The sequence below is a fragment of the Solea solea genome, chromosome 12, assembly GCF_958295425.1.
Source record: "Solea solea chromosome 12, fSolSol10.1, whole genome shotgun sequence".
NCBI classification, from domain to species: Eukaryota; Metazoa; Chordata; class Actinopteri; order Pleuronectiformes; family Soleidae; genus Solea; species Solea solea.
Genome location: NC_081145.1, coordinates 17,271,500 through 17,285,811, shown reverse-complemented (window position 1 = coordinate 17,285,811; position 14,312 = coordinate 17,271,500). Strand labels below are relative to the sequence as shown.

The window sequence follows — 14,312 nt, the reverse complement described above, 5'->3', positions numbered from 1 at the left end:
ATGTTCAACATATCCAGTGATATTTTCCTATTCTCTTCTCTTTCTTTTATGGTTGCAAATATAGTATATTAAACCATAATTAAATTCAGTAACTTCACAGTCACACAATAAACCACTGCAGTAATATCTCACAATGTGACTCTCTATTCTTCTTATATAATATTAAAATGATCATCAACATTATTATCTCTCATGATTAACATTATTGCAAGTCAAGATTATACCATGTCTCTCTCGATCTCTCCCTCTCCTGCTTGTTCATTATCCACTCCATAAAAACAGATCAGAGTCTAATTGGTCAAGTAGTTTTTTTCGCCTACACTCAACCACGGGTCCTCATTAGAGTCTCTCTTTTAACCCACATCACAATAGTGACTTAGGCTCTGAACATAACCTCTTCCTGACCAGGTTATAGTCAGCGTATGGCATTAAAATGGCCCCAAAACAGCATAGCAGTCATTTTACAATCTTTCTTCTGGGCAATATCCTCAATGAGAGATTAAAATTCTCGATGATGGCACTGAGGGATTGTGAGTGTGAGTGTGAGAGTGGGTGGTTAGTTGTCTATGTATGTGTCCCTGTGATGGACTGGCAACCTATCCAGGGTGTGACCCCGCCTGGCGCAGGTCCCCCCCACGAGGATAAAGTGGTAGGAAATGGATGAATGGATGATGGCACTGAACAAAGTCTAAAACACTAAGGAGTATGATTTTATGGTCTTATGGATTTACACAAGTTCTACTGAGCAAGATCAATGATAGAAAGCCTGGCTGTGTTGAACTTGATCTGCAGTTCACCCTCTGAATTAGACTAGAGTGACAGTATTCCAACCAAACCTCAGCCTCACCCTCTGCCAACGCTCCAGCAGGTGTTTTGATAAAAAAATAAATGCAAAAGTAACATATAGAGACAAAATATAACATTTAACACAAGTAATGGGTGACAAGTAACTTAACTCAACACTGACCAGGTGCCAGAGGTTAACAAAACTCACAAGTTGAAAATGCAGTTATGCAGTGTCTTGCTTGGACTCACTATTGTTCCGCTTTTCCCTCCATTGAGCGCTCTGTTTTGGCTCAGTACGCTGCTGGGCCAATCCAGGGAGCATCTAAAGAGCGGAGCCATCGGTGCCAAGTCAAACTGCCTTTAAATTTGTTGCAATAAACGGTTTAATTATGACAAGAGAGTTCCTGACTGAACCAGGAAGATTGATGGTTTAATCAACATATTTTACTTCCTAGATCCCCGGGGTTTTATCTGGGATACGCTTTCAGGAAGAATTTGATCCTTCTAATATGTAGACTGGTCAGGAGGAAAATGTATTGCATTGATCTAATCCCAGATTCGGCGTCATCTATAATCTTGCACGTCTGAAGCAAAGAGCATTTCACACTTTATCTCATAAAAGGATTACACAGTGTCATACAGTACTATAATCCAGCAACACGGCTCTCCCCATTTCCTGAGCCACTGGAAGAACTCCTGAGTCACCCATCTGGCATTTGTGAACCAAAGCTTTTAACCTTTGTGTGGTGCTGTACGAAATGAATGGATCGCTAATCAGTTGGCACGCATATGCAAATACAAGTTCAAGCGTCACACAGTTCGTCATTACTGCATTTCAACAAGTTGCGTGTCATTACTTAGACAGAAGTGACATAACTGCTTCATGCTTTTTCCCTCACAGTCGACTCTGCTGTGAATACACTGCACAGTTTGTAACTCCCAGGTGGCAGCTGGTGCTGTGGAGTGATAATGAAAAGGGCGTTACTTGTCCAAGCGCCGGGATCAGCTGTAGATATTGTTCATTCAGTGGAGAACGACTTGCCTTAATGTATGTATGGACACAGAACTGAACATGCTGACTTTTTGAATCTGGAGATGAGAGCCGAGCCTACGCGTGCATGGGACTCTGGGAACGACACCCTTTGGAGGGACTACATCGACATCACCTTTGTGGTGGCAAACAGCTTGGTTCTGTTGATAACATCTGCTGTAGGAATTGCTGCAAACGTCTTTGTGATCCTGGCAGTGTATCACCAGAAGTCCCTGCAAACGTCGAATAACGCACTCGTGGTCAATCTTGCGATAATAGACATTCTGCGGTGTGCCTTCGACTGCCCCGTCCTCCTGAGCATCGTTTTAGCTGTGCATGAACAAGGACGTGGGAACGAGTTGATCTGTGACGCACAGGTGGCCTCTTTTTCCTTCAGCTGCTGTGTCCAGCTGCTGACACTGGCGTGCCTGAGCGCAGAGAGACACCAGGCCATTGCACAGCCTTTCAAAACCAGTCAACGAAAGAGACGCTTGACAGTGCTGATTCCTCTTACATGGATCTTGTCTTTTCTGGTGGCTGTTTGCTGCCTCCTGTTTGTCAAGGACTCACCGGTGCACGTGAGTTGCAGAGGATTACAGAGAGAAACATCAGGCTCGTATGACACCTTTGGACTTTATATGCTGCTCCCACTGTGGGCGGTCTGCTTTGGTGTTATCATTGGATTCTACGCGAGCATATTTAACCTTGTGAGAGCTCACAATCGCAAAATATTTGACAAAGGCACTTTGCCACCTGCTAAAAAACGTGAAATGGAAGATAAACCAAAGAAAGAGGAGATCACGGCGGTGGAAAATGGAACGTCTGAACAAAATCAAAAACCTCCACCTGTTGCTCAGGGGGAGCCAGTGATGCACGCTGAACAGAGTTCGTCAAAGAAAGATACCGTTCTCCAGACCTCAGTGACAGCGGCGCACTGTGTCTCCAGCTCAGAGAAGGATGAAGAGTTTGAAAAAATAGTGATAACCGACTTGGAAACAGAACAACCTTGTCCCATATTGCAGATTGCGACGCAGACAGAAGAGAAATCGTTGAAAACACAGCAGTCCAAACCCAGTGCCACGAGAATTGACGCAGCACCATCCAATGAAGGTGGAGCTGGCAGTGTTAAGAGCTCGACTGCAGAGCCACAGACGGTGTTGAGCAATGTTAACACAGAAGCAAAAGAGAAAGAAGAAATGAACCAAGCATCCACTGAAATGATAGAAACCAGCCCTCATGTCCCGTCTCCTGCACAGTTAACAGGTCCTGAATCGACTTCCCTTTTACTGAGTAACCCAAAACGAGCCGAGGACGGCAATGGAGGAGAAGCCATGGCTGCCACATCAGACCAGGTGTCAACATTACCTCCAATCTCAGGCAACGCTCCGGAAGCAGTTGACGCAATTCCAAATATCGAGGCGGAAGGCGCCGTTTGCATGATGCCTCCGAAAGCGAATAAAGAGAGAGCAAAAAAGAAGAAGGAGAGTAAAATGGCTAAACGTGCCGGTTACATCATTGTAACCTTCGTCTTATTCTGGCTCCCACTGATCTCAACGATCTTAGTGAATTATTTTGTCCACAAAAACAAGAATCCACAGGTAAGTGTAAAAAACAAAAAAAAATGTAGGTGGCATTTTGTTTGTAGTTGATGAATATACAGTAGTGAGTGCTGCTCTTAAGTAAAACTTCACAAGTTTCAGGCGGGTGACTTCACGGTACGATAAAAAACAAAAAAGACAGCTATTATAAAAACGTCAACGTTCGCAAATTTGAATTATCCATTTTCCAGAAAAGGGGATGAAGGATGGGGGAGTCAAATGGATTATGTAAATAGATGTTAATTCACACCATATTATCTCTAACCCTTTTTTTTTTTTTTTTCTTTTTTCAGAGAAGCACCATTCGGCACGTGGAGGTCCTGTCGGTGTCTGTTTCCTGTATCACGTCACTGACCGACCCAATAATCTACGCCGCAGTGAACCCTCAGTTTCGGACCGAATTCACCAGACTAACAAACAAGGTTAAATCCACGTTCAGTAAGAATGGATAGACAATATGACCACATTTAATATTCGCTGTGAATATGCGACAACTTATGTAACCCCAGACACCCAAAGTGTGAATTTTTATTTGGGCGTAAAAGGCCCATTACTTCACATTGCTGCTGCTGCTGCCGCTGTGTTATCCTATATTTTATGCAGTCTGACATCTCAGCACGCTGGAGCCGAGGTGCCGCATGCTGTGAGAAGCGACGTAGGCCGACGCAATCATCTCAGCAGGCAGATACTGCTGACTTCTGTGTCAAACAATCAGTGAGGCACTTGTCTGTCTCCTGAGACCATGCAGCCAGGACCCACCACTGGGCGAGTCAGGTCCTCACATGTCCTCCATCAGCACTTAATTATGATCTTGTCTGTTTTTTTGAGCGATCAGGGAAAAAAAAAAAAAAAAAAAAAAAAAAGGATTACGAAATCGACCTAATTGTGTTTTACTTTGCAAAAAAGACATGGGTCGTGTAACAGATGTTTGTGTAGAGCTACAGTATTTATTCTATCAACTCCACCAAATGCACAATGTGTGATCATTTTGTCCGTCCTTTTCCCTTTATATGTGCACCCCATGACAAGATTGGTATTCCATTAAAAGGTAAAGTGTTGCAGAATTTACATTTCACCCTCATTGAGTTTCCTTTCTTTAATCTTTTTTTTTTCTTCTTCTTTTTCTTCTTTTTTTTTTTTTTTAACTGACAAACCTCCAACAAGAAAAAAGAGACATACTTAAATAAAACAGATTTCTGCAATGACAGCATGCAAATCCTTAATTCAACCAGTTAACAGACAGAAATATTGTGCCAACAACTGTCAACTAAATCTAGAAATAAGAGGAACCAACTCCAAATGCAGTCGATAAAGTTCTATCTGAGCTATTTACAATATGAAAAATGTACAAAATGGCCACTTTTACACAGTGAAATCTAGCAATAATGGTAATTTGGGAGGAACTGAGTGGAACTAATGTTCGACCCTCTTTCGTATGGTTTCCCAGGTCAACACTATACGACCATGTTAGGGTTACTATTAGTTAAGTGTTGCAAAGAACATTCAATTACACTTCTACCTTGTAACCTAACTAATTTTTTTTTTACCCTGTATTTCTCTCAATATCAGTCGTTAATCGATGACAATGGCTTCCACATGTGTCAAATATGTAAGCTAACACAGAGTTTTGTCATTTTTGACTTTCACTTTTTGCACATTTTCACAAACATGTCAGGATGCGTCGTATATTTTACTCATCAAGCGGTGACATCAACCAGGTAATGAGGCAGTTAATGATATTCACAACAGTTTTTCATTCCTGTGGATTTATGTTTGGTGAATTTACAACAGTGCGGGGACTATTGGAAACCACTTTATTGGGATTTTCTTTTTAAAACCGATCTATTTAACTGGGTGGAACTGAGGCAAATGTTGACATAGACTGTTTTTAATATTCACAAGTATGGCCCTCGGGTAATGAATGTGTGTGCTTGGCCATCAAAAGTCATCAAGAATGACCCTTTAACAACAGTGGTTCCTCAGAAGACAACAAATACACCTACATTACATCTTCAAAAATAAAGTCGTTTTTTTCCCCCTCAGTATTTTTAGGCAACAACGATAACCTCTCGACACGTCCTCGCTCTGCTGTGCTTAATGCAGCAAGATGTGCTGGTCACTTTTACTCCAAGGCAGTCGTCCACATCATTTTAATACCATGCAGAGTTTGACATCAGATGAGATCACTACTTCAAAAAAAACTCATCCCCCCGCCCCCCACCCCGTCCTCTGCTAACTTTATAATCCCTCTAGATTATGGCAGGTTGATGCTCGGTGGTCCCTCTCCTCAGCATCCGGTGCTTCTCGAGACCAGGAAGCTGATAAGATAAGCGTGACATCTACAAGGCAGATACTCGGACAATGTTGCTCTGAGAATATGCGGTGGTGGTGGTGGTGGAGCCATCGCTGCCTGATGAGGTCACCACTGGGGCAGAAAGGCTGACCATGGAGGGAGTGATGAAAGGTTCGTTGCATTTCAGGGGCACCGTCTCATCGAGTTTGGCATTCAGGCAGGAGCGGCTGTAAAAGACAACACGGGATGAAAGAGGGCAAGAGACCTGACCATGACAATGTATTACAAAAGGCTGCTACATACTTTTATGTGTGTGTGTGTGTGTGTGTGTTTGCACTTTCATATCTTTTCTATCATGTGCAAACGTGTGGTTTTTCTCTCTGTGTATCACCTTGGCTCATATGACGGTTAGGAATCGGATGAAGAAGAATTTGTCATTTTCATCTATAAGAATAAATATCACCAATATGGATATCGGTTCATCCAGTTTATAAAATAACATTTCTTCTTAAACAAAGACCTTGTGGTCTCAGGCAATGCACTTTACGAGTTCTTTCCTGGTGTGTTTTAGATATTCAGCCCTGATAATTCAGCTAAATATAATGGAGATGGGGGGGGGAAAAAAATGTGCAACAACCATTCAGCAGCATCCTTTCTTTGCAGATGTGCTGTCCTTGATGCTTTGGATAATCCAGATTTGAAAATGTGATTTAAATAGAAAGCAGCTTCACAGAAAATTGTAACCATGCTGGGTTTTTTTTGCCCATGATAACATATGACAACATGTATTTAATCTCAAATCCTCGTCACTAAATAATGAAATGCTGGCATCCAACGTTGGATGTCAAAGCATTTTCGAAATAAATGGCAACAAAACTAAAATTGGACGCTCTAAATTGAACGTAGGTGTGAGTGTGAGAGCGGATGGTTGTTTTCGCTCTATGTCGCCTGGGATTGGCACCAGCACAACTTAAAAGCTCAAACCATTGCACTGGTTAGCAATCAAATACACAATTCACTTCAAATACATTTCACCTCAGAACACTTACAATCTCTTATTCGGCTCCAAGGTCGCTTAGTTCATCTTCCCGGCAGTTCCTGATAGTCTCTATCATGTTGGGTGAAAGATAGTTGCCGCCCTTTAACTCTCGTCTTTAGACCGTGTCTTGTTTTTTAACCACTGATGTTAGGACTTTAAATCCAATTCAAAGTCTTGCCTTTTCTGTTTTCTAGTCATGATGTTCAGTCTGACTTCTATGTTGCTGTTTTCAAATATGTTATTTGTATTTGCCTTTTCTTTTCTCCTTATTTTGTTGTATTTTTGTCCAACTAAAGCTCTTCAGTGTCTCTGTCAAGCAGTGTGTGTATCGGCAGAGGTAATTAAAAATGGGATTTTATTCCTGGTGAGCGCTCATAGACTATCGCAAATAAAGAAGCATTACATTTATGAAGCGAGACATGTTCCAATTGTACAGAAAGCAAAGCAGGGTAACTACCTGTTGACCACAGGCCTCTCCCTTATCTGTATGGTGCTGAGCTCCTGGTTGTTTGTGCTCGGCAGGCTGAAGCTGCTCTTCTTCCTGTGGCGGCGCGAGCAGCACGAGCTGAGTCCATGTGGAGACGAGGACATCGATGAGGAACGGGAGCCCGACTTGTGCATTGCAGAGATCTCCATGCAGTTGGCCTGAAATGTCTGCTCGTCCACAAACTCGTGATTCTGCAGAGTCGGGGGCGGGGGGGGGGAATAAACGGTGGAAATGTGGATTCAATGTTGCTCATGAATCATTCTATTACATCAATGATATGCTCTGCTGAATAATGAGTAAAGATATAAAGATTAAACAGACTGAACAGAATCCACAGCAAAATTGTTTAATAATTGGAAAATGAATCATCAAGGGAATAGAAATATATTGGTCCAGATGCCCATATTAAGTACCATCTGTGAAAACATTCACAACTGTTATCGTTGTGACAAATGAGCGTGACTTGAAGGTCAGGCTCCAAGGATTCTACCGTCTCTGCCGGTAGGTGGCAGAGTGACGCCGCGCACAGCCTGGTGCCATCCTTTGAATCTTGCCTCCGCTCTTACGCCGTCACTTCTGCTCGACTCTTGGCCATCTATAATGTACGGCGTGAGAGGGCTGATGCACACACATGTGCTCTGCCTCTGACTGCCACCTAGTCCGTATGGAGCTTTTCCCAGATGACAGGAAAGCCTTTTTAACTCGGGGAGGATCATCTGTGAGGAGGAGCACTGATTCGCTGCCTGTCTGTACAGGGTTTAGAGCTGCAAGTGTAAAACTCAAAGTCACGGCCGAGCGTTAAAGAAATCTCTAAATTATAGATGGTGTAAAATAAAGTCTGCCAGTTTGTTTTGAAGGGATAGTGTTACTGACCGGCACAGTCATGTTATCTTTAGCATGTTGCTGGCGAGGATACTCCAACATTTCCCTGCCCCATTTTCTGCTACTTTTAACCCAAGTGAAATGTATTCGATAACAACAACAACACTTAGACTGTTTCTATTTGCAAAACACTGAAATGGGCGATGCAGCACAGGCTGCTGGAATAATGGAATATTTATACAAGCACGTTTCTTTTGTCACATCCATTTTAAAGTGTGGGAAGTCTGTTACCAAGGTAGTCAAAAGGAAAAGATGCCGGAAGGTTTTTTTTTGTGGACGCCAAAGCTTTAAAGTTAAAAAAAATTTGCAGATTGCAGAGGGTTACCGTTGTTTTCTCCAGGCAGTGCAGCAGGTGATGATGCTGGCTCTCAAAAGGAGGGCTGGGGGGCTTTGCCACCAGGGCTTGTCCTGCCTCCTTGGAGGCCTTGGAACACACAAAGTAAAGAGAAAAATATGGAGATGAGCGGGCTCACACTCTGCTTAAAAACAGTCTCAGGCAACAGTTAGTAGCTCGGTGATGTAGTGGAGAGTACGAAAAGCAGAAGGTTGAAATGCTCATCTGTAGCACAGCAGCAATTTTTTTTTTCTTACTGAGAACCTAGTGAGATGGGGATGCTTAGAGATGCATAGACACAGTGGCTGAGTACAACACATTTCACTGATAGACTTGTTTTTGCCATTCTTTTTCACAGATTTGACGAGAAAGACCAGAAAAGTCAAATTAGAAATGGGCTCATGTCAGTGCAACAGCAGTGGCACAACCAGACACAGATCGAACAAAATGCACCAAACACAGCACAGATTCTGGACCACAAACACACTACAGGCTTTGATGAAGCTCTGCACGGCTCCGGGATGGAAGGTATGTTGTGTTAGTCTGCACGACAACCTGGATGCTCTAGGAATAACACACAAAACACACACAGCAGGTCAGAAACAGAGTTTAGAGGAGATGCAGGCTGAGCAGACAGCCTCCATAGGCGACCTACTGTCCAGGAAGCCTTTAGTTCCCTCCTTCCCCTCCAAACCCTGTTGGACAGACATGCAGAGCTTGGTCATGAGTCAGTGTGACTGTAATGGCTGTTCTCCACCAGAAGGCAAGTGTGCCTGCCTGGCCCTCCTGCTGTATGGACAGAGAGAGAGTGTTGACAAAGCATGTCAATGCTGCGGCTGAGAGGTGTGATGTAAGACAGAGAGAGAGACAGACAGAGAGACAGACAGACAGAGAGAGAGTGAGAGAGAGGACGATCACACTGAAGCACTGGAATGACAGCAGCCCCTGTGTTACAGCATGAGAAGCACCCCCTCCCCTGTGTGTGGTAGCATGGACCCCGGGCAGAGCGGCATGCAAGCGTCAGCGAGGCCCCGATCAGTCAGCCCCCAAGCCGCTGCTTGGCCCCGTTACCTCCTCCAGTGTGTCGATCAGGAGCCCATTTTGTTTGTAGCGCGCATAGGCATTAGTGCCCCGAATCTTCGCAGCACGGATTCTAGCAAGCCGAGTTTTCTGTTTGAACAAACAGACCTCTGTTTTAGCCTCTGACGCTCTGTCTTTCACACCAATTGGCTCTGTCTCCCTCTGGCAGCCACAGTATTTAGGAGGGAGAGGCTAGGCTTAAATCTACGATTAGGAAATTCTGCATTGACAAACACTTTTTTTTTTTTTTAGAAAGAAATGCACACATTGCTGTTGAAAAGCTGCTGACATAAAAGAGCATTTGTTTAGTCGCTGTCTTTCCCTCTCTTACACCTTCTTGCTACTGAAATATACACAAGCAAGTTTAGCCCAACCAATACACACATTCACAGAAGCACAATAAAAGATTAATATTCTGGGAGATAACGTTTGCCCTGTCATTCTGTTGTGTGTGGATAAGGCAGGGACAGAAGAAAGGGCCAGATAGAAGCAAAATATGGAGAGATAGACAGAAAAGGGAGGAGAGAGGCAGAGGGGAGGGGAGTGTCAGTACCCTCTGGGCTCGTCTTTTCTCCGCCCGCTGGCTTTGGTGGTAGATACGGCTGAAGTTTGACACTATGACAGGGACAGGCAAGGCAATGACCAGCACCCCACTCAGCGAGCATATGGACCCAAACACCTTCCCCACGATTGTTTTTGGCACCATGTCGCCGTACCTGAAAGACACAAAGAGCAGACGAGAGTGAGAACACGTGTTTGTTTCACAGAAACCACTTCTTTCATCTTAAGTCATTAAACGTTATTTTTTTTTTGATTTTTCTTGAAATACTTACTTGGACTATTTTTTTTTTCTTGACATCAAATAATAAGTCACATATTTGAGGTGGCTGAGGAATAAATAGGACTGTTCTGAAGTCACAAATGCACTTCATGGCCTACTTTCTTCCACGCCACCGTGATGAGCCTGTTTCATATATAATTACGCACCTGCTGGCACCGGCTAATGCTTTCACGTTGTGACCAAACGTGCTACATATCCCCCGTGACCTCTGTTAGCCAAAACAGCTTGTGAAAGATACAGGCAGTCGTATCACACTGAATACAAGCGAAAGGGGAAGGGAACAGTGTGATGCCGAACCCTGGAGAGGATCATTTAGGTATTGTGGGCTGTGTGTGTGTGTGTGTGGGTGTGTGTTTGTCTCCTGCTCTCATCATAATAGACCTTTAAAACTGAGACCACATTCAAATGATTCATGTTTTGCGACGATAACAGGGAAAGTGCGAGCTCTTCTGTGCGCGACACTGATCCAACGTGTGTACCTAAGCACAAGTAATATTTCAACATCCTACCAACGTTGAACCACGCCACATTCAGCGCGAACGGATTAATGGCTGAATATGTCAGATGGGACTGAATCATCTCCATTAACGAGATGAATGCACTCGTCTCTCCTCAAGCAGTCACACGTGTCTGTGGCTGCGCTCGGAGGTAAAGCTAAAACACAAACTGTCTTCCGCTTGCTTCACATTTGCAGGCGCCGCCCACGCCGCTGACCATACATTAGAACCCGAGGCGAACCCACTTAACAAACATTTACCCACAGACATAATCATATTCTGTTGTCACACAGAGGGGTAATTATCATACAACAACATAACATTAAAAAGGAAAACAGAAGGCAACAAGCTCTGATTTCTCTAAGGCAATTAATAGACTCAACCTGGAAATTGTACACACAAATCTCGCGAAGATACCCCGCTTGTTCATAAATATCACTCTGCTTGTTAGGCTCCAGGCAGCTCTGAGATTTAAAGAACAGTGGAAATGAATGATTGAGCGCGGGCGAGGTTTTCCTTGTCTGCTAAATATCCCTCTATGTGCAGTGGAGGGCCGGTAATCCACGGGATTGCAGGTGGGTAAAAGATGAACGATCTAGACCCTAATGCGCAAATGACCTGAGAAGACCATTACCTCCTGAGAGTAAGATGAATGCAGGTAGGAAAGGACATCAGCATTGCTCAGTGGCTGTGACAGCAGCTCTCTCAACTGAGGCAGGCTAATGTGAATGTATCGCTACATGGGAGGTTGACTATTTCATAAATGAAGTTGTCTAATGCCCACGGCCGTCTGCTTGAGTCATTAGCCTCAGGTTTCTATCACGTTGGGGCCAAACAGCCTGGGCTTTTTACATAGCTTTGGGCGGGAGGATGTAAAAGTGGACATTTTAATATCACGCTTGATGGGACCTCGTGTACAACAGTTTGCTTTCAAGTTGAGTAATCTCACACCGATGTCGTTAGTTTTACAGTTCACTGCAGGTCAAGCAATTTCCCTACGTAATCGCAGATGAAACCGAACATCAGGTGTCAATTACAGATTCCAAGTGTACTGTTGAAAGCCCATTAAGAGATACATGTGGATGAGATACAGGACAGCGTTGCTTCACATACGGCGGAAGTTTTACTGCAATGTGAGGAGTGTGGGGATGCTGCTGGATGTGACAATAAGTATGAACAGTCAACTGTGGAATACAACGTATTGCCGTGCTCTGAGCAGGCGTCGCCTTTCAAAAGCAAAGCACAGTAGTAAGCAGGTGGGGAAAAAAAAAAAGGAAAGGAGAAAGCACACTCTGGAGAGAAGCACTAACAGTGATGGATTGTTCATGGGGGAAAGCAGAGATACACAAAGCTCTGCCTCCTGGATGATGGCAGAGGTAGGAATTAACAGCAGCAAGAGATTAAAGTAATGTTCCTGCTTTGTTCTTGTTGTCTCTGACTACCAGGTACCCACGTTTGCTACCCTGCACTGACATGGGTGAGACACAAAGATGGATGGCCAGATCCTTATCTACCCTGCAGAGGGGAAAGAGGGGTGTCGGAATGACTGAGTATCAATTCTCCAGTTCCACCCACCTGAAACCATACTGTGCTCACATTCTCGCTACTCTTAAAAGCAGCGCATCCTGTAGAATTGTCCTACAGTGAGATGACAGCATTGCAGATGAAGCCCAGCATAGTGAGAGAGAGAGAGAGAGAGAGAGAGAGAGAAAGTGGGGCTTTGCCTCAGGCATTGGACAATTGTCAAAGTAAGGAATATTTGAATTTCAGAAAGGGGGAAAAGATTGTTCCCAACAGATTTGAAAACACAAATGACTAATCAAAACATTATTGCATCCCCTGCATCAATCCGTGTGACGGAGTGTGTGCAGCCGACTTTGAAAGCAGTGCAGTATTCCATCAGGAAACAGATTTCTGTGTGTGACCTCATCGCTTCACAGCAAGCACCGAGTCCAAAAAACATGGACACACCTATGACACACAGGAAGACGCAGCCTGTCGTGTGTGTGTGTGTGCGTGTGTGTGCGTGTAGTCTGAGATCTACATACACCAGTGCTATTCTGCCTAAAATAAATTCTGTTCCTTAACTGTCCTTAAAGAGAGAAGAGGGAACTGCTCTTTTTTTGTTTTTTTCTAAAATCAACACTAAATGAAATCTTTTTTCAGATTAAATGAGCAAACATCTTACAAATCTAATCTTTCATGGTGACCTGGGAAATCATGCTTAAGTGTTTGAAAGTTGACGAGAGACAACACTCATGGACGAAGCACTCTACAAAGATAACAGGCTGAAGTTTCGGATTAAATCTCGAAGGTTTTAAGTAAGTCCAGATGTGCAGCCAGCTCACTTTCTCACAACTCCCATGGCCGATGAGATTGTCACCAACACATTAGACATGCTGACAATTAGAATCCAAGGATTGTGGCAGATCTTTCAACAGAGCGGGCTTTGTCCACATTGGTAAAATCCAATCATCCCCTGGCACCTGCTGTCATGGGCACCTCAAGCGTTCTCTCCCTGGCTTTACCCTGAACTTAGCCTGCTCTGCTGCAGCTGAGCCGCCAACAAAGTGCATGAACAAAAGCACAAAGACGATGATGCTCGAATGTTCTCACAGTGTTCAATTCCACTGACATGAGTGATCAAGGTCAAGGTGTTCATATGAAGAAAAGTCCTGTGATAAAGGTACTGAAGCTGTCAGGCTGCAAGGTGCCCTTCCTCTAAATGCATCGTGAAAAGGATATTAAAACTCCCTTTCATCAAAGTAACCTTTGATTTACTTTTAATTCTTTCATGAGACGCAATGGAATGAAACTAACTCGATTAATAAATTAAGCATTTTGACTCATCGGCTGATTCGAATCGAGATGAATTGGGCACACTGTTGCATGGGCATAATTAACTGATGGGCCTACAATCGCATAATCTGGAATACTTAAATACTTTTCAGTCTCACCTTGTTCCATGAGACTGGTTTAACTTCACATCCCATTCTGCTTTTTGTCTTATTATCCGTGAGCGGGAGAAATCGACATGAGACTCAATGACATCCAACTGAGTCGCAGCAAACGTAACAACGAGATGCTCATTAAGATACTGAAACAAGACATTCATTGAAAAAGCACGTCAAGGTCAACCCTGTTTTCAATGTCACACAGAAAAACATTTTTTTATAGTTTTTTTAAAAAAAAGATGACTTTGTTCAATTTCAAATTCTGTGAAAGTATGGTTTCTGTTTGACCTTCACCAAGCACAAAGCTCCCCATCAGAGCTTCCTCAGGGTAATCACTAGTTCAGTTTCACTGTTCAATGGCTTCTTCAGCTTAGACGATCCCTTCAAACCTGTGAGACCATTCGTTTACCACTTTATCCTTCGGCTGCTGGTGCCAATCTCAGGTGACACGCACCCTGGGCAGGTCGCCAGTCTATCGCAGGGCCAGCATA

The 14,312-nt window shown here is 43.7% G+C and overlaps 2 protein-coding genes across 3 annotated transcripts in view; one reads left to right on the top strand and one right to left on the bottom strand.

The window, feature by feature from the left end:
* The first annotated feature begins 1,741 nt into the window (after positions 1-1,741).
* Positions 1,742-4,198, top strand: LOC131470375 (dopamine D2-like receptor). The gene is made up of 2 exons (XM_058646158.1): positions 1,742-3,414; positions 3,708-4,198. The coding sequence occupies exons 1-2, from the start codon at positions 1,837-1,839 to the stop codon at positions 3,864-3,866; spliced, it is 1,737 nt and encodes a 578-aa protein (XP_058502141.1). The 5' UTR covers positions 1,742-1,836; the 3' UTR covers positions 3,867-4,198.
* Positions 4,199-4,800: 602 nt separating this feature from the next.
* LOC131470602 (potassium voltage-gated channel subfamily D member 2-like) overlaps positions 4,801-14,312 on the bottom strand; it is a 34,957-nt gene continuing 25,445 nt past the window's right edge. Inside the window, exons 3-7 of one of the 2 annotated variants that reach the window (XM_058646524.1) lie at positions 10,083-10,245; positions 9,521-9,619; positions 8,441-8,539; positions 7,204-7,424; positions 4,801-5,934 (exon numbers count right to left, since the gene is read on the bottom strand). In XM_058646524.1, the coding sequence (XP_058502507.1) occupies positions 5,754-5,934; positions 7,204-7,424; positions 8,441-8,539; positions 9,521-9,619; positions 10,083-10,245 (763 nt within the window). In that variant the 3' untranslated portion in view covers positions 4,801-5,753. The remainder of the gene's footprint in view (positions 5,935-7,203; positions 7,425-8,440; positions 8,540-9,520; positions 9,620-10,082; positions 10,246-14,312) is intronic. The other variant, XM_058646525.1, reaches the window with a different exon arrangement.

What these genes read in the sequence shown, in the direction of transcription:
- LOC131470375 (XM_058646158.1), top strand. Translation starts at nt 1,837, where the DNA reads ATGTATGGACACAGAACTGAACATGCTGACTTTTTGAATCTGGAGATG. An exon ending in ACAAAAACAAGAATCCACAG is followed by an intron (nt 3,415 to 3,707) that starts GTAAGTGTAAAA and finishes TTCTTTTTTCAG; the next exon opens with AGAAGCACCATTCGGCACGT.